The sequence below is a fragment of the Gadus chalcogrammus genome, chromosome 20, assembly GCF_026213295.1.
Source record: "Gadus chalcogrammus isolate NIFS_2021 chromosome 20, NIFS_Gcha_1.0, whole genome shotgun sequence".
Lineage (NCBI taxonomy): Eukaryota > Metazoa > Chordata > Actinopteri > Gadiformes > Gadidae > Gadus > Gadus chalcogrammus.
Window position 1 is genome coordinate 9,100,100 of NC_079431.1, and position 7,121 is coordinate 9,107,220.

Below are 7,121 nucleotides of genomic sequence, written 5' to 3' on the forward strand. Positions count from 1 at the left end.
TATTACTGATTGTTTTCACCAGGGGGAGCCAACTCCAGTTTCAGCGTGGTAATGCGATTTTCCAAACGTAGACCTTATTTTAGATTAATTAATCATACATCCATTACAAACAGCCTCTAATTTGTATCAATATGTTGTCATTGTAGCACGTTTCAGTTCGTTGGAACAGGTTATGAACTTTCGCGCTAATAATTTTGGAAAATCTGGCCCTTCTTTGTTGCCATAACCCCTCCTTTCTTCCTCTTCGGGTTTAAGAATAGATGAAGGGAATGTACCTGCAGGAAGTTATTAAAACCTGAATTACAGGATCAATTTTTGTTAGACGAGACACAAAATCAATGCTTATGACAGTGGACGGTTGCTGGTCTCCGTGATCTATCTGGTCAATATTAGCTGCGGTTTCCTACTGGGAAGAGGGTTACTTGTCTCGGCTCTCCATTGGTAAAATGTAAGTTTGAACCCGTTTGTCAAAACAACTTTCAACTTTAGACAAGTACCATCAATGTAGATTGTCGATTCGCAATTTAAGAAAAGGAATGATTGTATTCGAGGTTTGCCCGATAAAAGCATGATTGAAAAGTAGTTTGCGATGACGTTATCCATGAGATAAAGTCCACAGCCAATGACATCAATAACAATATATACAAATATAAATTAAACTATTACTTGCAACATTTATATCATAGAAATAAAATAGACATTTCCTTACAGTAAACAATATAAAACCCTTAAACAATATTCAAATACGCAATTCCCACTATTGGCGGTCGGAGAAGAAAACAAGGAAGTAAGTGTGTCGTCATCCCGATTTATTTACTTTAGTCGGTTTGTAGTACCATGTATTTAGATGTAGGCCTACATCAAATATGAAGATGTACATAAAAGAAAAACATAGCAATACACTTGTATTAGTAGTAATCATAATGTGTGGCGTTATGTAAGTAATGTATGTATGATGGATTGAAGTGTTAAGTGTCAATATGGATACAGTGTTACAGTGAAATGAAAACTGCAGTATAATGATGACATTGTAACAAATACCCCCTGGTGCGAATAAACAGGTTTATATTAGTCCATATACGCTTGTCAGTAGCGGTGACGTCACATCCCAATCCATGATAGTTTTCAATGTTTACAACATATTTGGAGTCATTGGTGTCGTCTTGTATTCTCCTGATAAATATTGGTTACTAGGCCTACGACACAAAGTGTATTTTCAATTGGTGTCAAAGTGCAGGCTATTTGATGACCATGTTATTGGACCATTGTCCGACATAACTGGGAGTGGCTTAATCGCAACTTTAATAAAAATAGTGCATTGGATATTATCAAGTTGGTTTTTAATAATTGTGTTTTTTGTGTGTCGCACCCATTCAATATAGCCCGATGGCGACCCCCGTGGTTTCCCTGCAGAAGCGCTACGAGGCCAGCATGGTTCTGAGCGGAGCCGGCGACGCCTTGGCCTACAATCACGGACACTGGGAGTTTCAGAGAGACGGCGAGCTCATCCACCAGGAAGTGGCCGAGAGGGGGGGCTTGGCCTCACTGGACGCCAAGGACTTCCCGGTCAGCGACGACACGGTGATGCACCTGGCCACGGCGGAGGCCATGATGGAGGTGGGGAAGAAGGGCAAGCAGACGCTGGCGCACCTGGTGAAGCACCTGGTGAAGGAGTACATCCGCTGCATGCGGGACATGGACGGGCGGGCCCCAGGTAGAAGGCGGAACTCTGGGATCCTTTGTGTGTTCTGTTTTATGTTTGTTGTCCACCCTGTAGTCCACATTGTAGTGTATAAAAATGGGTCTATAATTGTCTGTTTTTAAACTAAAAGATAGAACAAAATGTAAACAACATGGGAATTTATTTTGAGTATCAAAAGAGCCTGACTCTGTGCCAGCCCGGTGGCCATATAGGCGCTCTATAAGTCCTGATCGCATCGACCCGGGTTAGATTCCTGTGGTCCTTTGCTGCATGTCCTCCCCTCTTTCTCCCATACCTTCCTCTCTATCTCATTCTATAAAAAAGGAAAAAATGTATGGGAAAAAAAAGCCTGACACTAATATCAAAAGTAACTGACATACCCCGCCCACCTCGATGCTGCTGCTAAACTCCCTGGTGCCGCCCCTGCCCCAGGCCTCACATGCATATCCAACGTAGAATTGCACGAGCGGCGCAAGGGCGGGGACCACAGGATCCCCTACAACCGCTGGGGCGGGGGCTGCGGCGCGGCCATGCGGGCCATGTGCATCGGCCTGCGCTTCCCCAGCCCCGAGCAGGAAGGCCACCTGATCGCCGTGAGCGTGGAGAGCGGCCGGCTGACCCACCACCACCCCACGGGCTACCTGGGAAGCCTGGCGGCGGCGCTGTTCACGGCCTACGCCGTCAGAGGCTCCCCGCCCGTGGAGGCGTGGGGCCAGGGCCTGATGGAGGTCCTGCCGAAGGCCAAGCAGTACGTGGTCGAGGCGGGCCACTGCGTGGAGCAGAACGTGGAGAGCTGGTAATCAGGCCGCCGTGTTTCCCTTACTTTATTAGGAAGTGGTAATAATGAGGGGCTAGTAAACGGCGCTACGCTCGCTGTAGAATGACTGTGAGCAGAACAGCGACAGAAATACATTTCGAAATGGTCTCATTTTGCTGAAATGTTCAGAATATTTAAATGACATAACAATATAAAACTATAATTTACAATATTAAGTGTTTCGGCACCTTATTTTTCACTGAATGACTGAATGACTGAAAAAATATGTGAGGTAACTTATCATTTTAAACATTATTCTAGTATTAAGGTGGTCACACATTGGACACACCGTCTGCTTGACATACGACATTCTATACATTTATAACCATTATTTTCCATAAGCAGCATTATTTTATACGGCCGCGCCACAATATTACTGCTAACATAACCAATTCTGCTCGAAACCTGTGAGCTCCAAGCAGCGCCGTCCATCGCAGGCCCCGTCGTGGGGGCCAGAACACAACCTTAAATATAATCGATTGTCTTGTGTTTGATTTTACGTGATGCTTAATCTTCACTTTCACATTGAATTCTGTTCATGGTTAATTATGGACATCACACAACAACTCACACAAACTGTGAAACTTCCACTTTAACACAAACACGACAATTTATCTCAATTATGAATGGTGACGATGACTTTAACCAGAGTTGGTCCTTTTTCGCAGGGACTACTTTGAGAACGCTTGGCGGGCTTACCTGAGCCAGCGGGGCATCTTGGAGGGGACGGGGAAGGCTCGCTTTCCGGAGAGCTACGGAGTGAAGGAGCGGGAGAAGTTCTACACCTCGTTGGCCTTCGCCAACTGGGCGGGCTCCAGCGGGCATGACGCCCCCATGATCGCCTACGACGCCCTGCTCTGCGCCGGAGACTCGTGGGAGGAGCTGGCCAATCACGGTCTCTTCCACGGCGGAGACAGCGACTCCACGGGCGTCATCGGGGCCGCCTGGTGGGGGGCCACGTACGGCTTCAAGGGGGTCCCAAAGTGCAACTACAAGCACCTGGAGTACCGGAAGAGGTTGAGCAAGGCAGCGGTGCAGCTGCTGGAGCTCAGCTCCAAGCCTTTCACCCAAGAAGCGTGAGGGGAGACTCAACGCTCATATTCAAGTAATGTGGTTTTCAAACAAAGGACTACATTTTAATCTAGGGTAAATGATACAATTTATATTGACAATGGAATGGATATGAGATTTTAGACAAACTGCAATATTTAGCATTGTAAAACGAAAGTTTAACACATGACTCTAATTCTCAAATTGCTGCACTGGCAGAGGATTTGAACTCAAAACAATACTTCTCACCTACATATCACTAAACGGTTAAGGGCCAAAGTATATCACTGAAATGCTTCTGTTATATGAACCCTCTAGACCTTTAAGATCAGCTAATGGTTCTCAGTCAAAAGCAGTAACATTCAGCTACTTTGCAACAAATAGCTGTAATACACTTCCAGAAGATCCGAGACTTGGTCCGACCAACCCTGACTACATTTAAATGAAGGTTAAAAACGTTCATTTTCACCTTTGCCTTCTGCTAAACTATGTGACACTTTAACTTAATCAAATGTTGTAATGAGAAATGTATATTTTGACATTCTGTTTCTTTAACTGCCATTTGTTGATTATGCCTTTTCGCTGACACCCTTGGGGTACGAAAGGGTCCAACTGAGAAGTCAGCACTATGAGTCCCCCACATTACAATACAAAATCAAATAATGTTTACCTGGACAAGGGTCTCCTACATTCTCATCAAGGAGAAGAATGCATAAGGGGATCTCTGCTCCCTCGTGACCGGTATATCCCAGACACAAAGGTTAACGTTGGATAAGGTTAGGAACAGTTAGAGTGATTAGACAGTGCAAGGAATAGGGGAAAGCGCTAACATGATAGATTTTTCCATCACACATGTGTGGAGCAGAGCTGATCTCAGCATTTCTGAGACCTGTGCCACAGTATTAGAAGTCCTTGCATTAGACAATGCGTCGGATTTCAGCTTGCGCACCTCTTTGAGGGGGACAGGTTGATTTCCCATGCAGGGACTTCAGCTTGCGCACCTCTTGGAGGGACACAGGTTGATTTTCCATCCATTGGATCATTGTTTGTTGTGTTTTATTGTTTGTTGTATGATTGTTAGTATGTTAGTGTACTGTTATTACCCAAATATATTACCATAATTGTTCTAAATTCGGATTACTCTTAATTCTACCCAGTTTGGTCAGTTTATGATTGACGTGGTTCCGGAATTCCCACCACAATGTCTTCCATGCATTCTTCTAAATCCTGTTTTCATGTATATTATTTATTTTTTTATTTTATTATCAAGTTGTTAAAGGTCTTACACGCACACTCAGTCTTCCTTTTGTATGAAATGGGCTATATAAATTAAGTTGACTTGCCTTGGCTCATTTATGCCTTTTCTGCAAAAAGAATAATAATAAAATCAATTTTTTTTTTGGATTAACTGTTACTCGCTAACTGTTATTATTGAATAGGCGAACTTCACCAATGATGTAGCAATTGCATACAATTGTAGCAATGTACTTCACCAGAAGATGGCAGTATATCCCTAAAAGACAATCCAGGCAGAGCAGACTTCCCTTATGAGTTCACCTCATATGAATAACTTTGGCCTAATCAGTACCCTATGCTATTTATATCAATAGAAAACCCGAATGAATGTACTTAGTATAACCTTTGATATTTTAGGAATTCACATTCAATTTTTGAGATTTCATATTTTTAACCTCATGAATATGTCACCTAACTATCTGTGTGACCCTAGTGCTAAAGTGCTAGGTTTTATTTAGTTCAAGTGATGCAATCCTATTGATATAAAGGTTGACTTTTACCTTAGTGGAAATCCGTTAAACAAACACATTTGAAAAGTAAACAGGGGTTAGGGGAATGGGCTTTTTTTTTTTTTGCTGTGACATCTGTGGTGGTAGGAAGCCAGGGGGCGCTAAAGATAATATGAGTCTCTGGCACCTTCCTTAGTAGTCGGCTTGAGATATGCTTTAGGGAAAGTGTCACGTGAAACATGAGGATGGATTCTGCTGAGTAAGGCAGACATGACGATTTGTCGACTGTGTGCAAGAGACGGAGTAAATGTCCCAAATCATTATTAGGGGGTGTTAACGGCAATTCAAAACCAAGAATGTCCCCAGCCTTGTCCTGAAAATATTAAGAAATAACCGTTAAATAGAAGGTCATATTGTTGAAATGCTTATATTTTTATGTTTCATTTTGATAACATTATATATCAGTGCCATTTTTAACATTGATTCCAGTCGAGGTCTGCCTTTGTAAACCTAAATCCAACTGTGTTATCAACACAACTGTTGCATTCAACCCCACGTTCAGAGGGCAGGCATCTGTCTCCCCAGCAGAAATGTTCACTTTGTTTACACCTGCCCTCGGTTTTTGCACACAGTTTGCTTAGTGACCTTTAGCATGAAGCAAGGCCCTCATACTTGACACAAAGTGAGCAACTGAGGACCAGGTCAAAGACGCTGTGTGTGTGTGTCTAGGGGATCAATGTCTCAAAGTATGGGTGTGGAAACAGACAGAAATTCTGAAATCTATTTAGGATGAATAAACTCAACTGAAGATTCTGTGATCTAATAGACTTAACCATAAACATATTGTGATCAATCCCCATCCCCAAACAAACTAAGTTTTGAACAAAAGGACATATGATGTGCAGTCACGGATGCATGCCCCAACACATACACTGCGTGGCCCCACTTTAGCCAACAGGTTGGGAGCTGCCAGTACACATTCCTGTGTGTGTGTTGTATGCCTGTGTGTGTGTGTGACGTGTATGAGTGTGTTTATGTATTGTGTGTGTGTGTGTGTGTGTAAGCATGTGTAGTACGTGGTGTGTGCATGTGCGATTGTGCGTGTTTGACTCCTGCTGCCATTGTAATTGGAAGAAGCTCAATCTCTCTTGTGCCGCTGGCTAATAGGCTGAACACACGAGAGACACACGCTCTGCGTCGCTCAAACATGTGATCACAAGCCCCCGCCAAAGAGGTGAGGAGGCTTACGAAGATGATGTTGGTTCAAACAGATTATATTGCTTACTGTGTCATTAAATAGCAGCTTTTCTATACTTGCCCATCTTGATTGGGTCACAATGTCTTTCCAGTGGCTGCTTTGACCGCCACTGCACTCTTTTTACGATTTTGCAGGTCATATAGTGAGCTGGAAATACAGCACACTGCAAATAGAAGACATTTGGCATTCCCAGAAAACCCTATCAAATAAATAAATACTACTAATTAGAAAAGCAAAACAAATTGTTAGAGCACATGGACCAAACTGACAACACATGGCTATTTGCTACATGACATTCTAAAACAGCATAAAAAAAATTAAAAAAAACACACAAACAGTCTGGCGACACAGTGTTTATGCAAGCTCACAATCACATTTACTCTTTCACAACTAATTGGGTCAAATTACAAACCAGAATACAATTGAACAGTTTAAACAATACAAAACAATGGAAACGTTAATGTACCATTGAAAGAGCATTATGTTTGGATACATAAAGCTAAATGTTTGTTACCACACATTTAAAAATGGACAGATGGATAGATAGAT

General features: G+C 42.7%; 1 protein-coding gene across 1 annotated transcript; it reads left to right on the plus strand.

Moving 5' to 3' along the window:
• The first annotated feature begins 230 nt into the window (after positions 1-230).
• On the plus strand, positions 231-5,429 carry LOC130373150 (ADP-ribosylhydrolase ARH1-like). Its single transcript, XM_056579422.1, has 4 exons — positions 231-448; positions 1,383-1,714; positions 2,135-2,498; positions 3,188-5,429. Exons 2-4 carry the CDS (start codon positions 1,387-1,389, stop codon positions 3,597-3,599), a joined length of 1,104 nt encoding a protein of 367 aa, XP_056435397.1. The 5' UTR covers positions 231-448; positions 1,383-1,386; the 3' UTR covers positions 3,600-5,429.
• Positions 5,430-7,121: the final 1,692 nt, after the last annotated feature.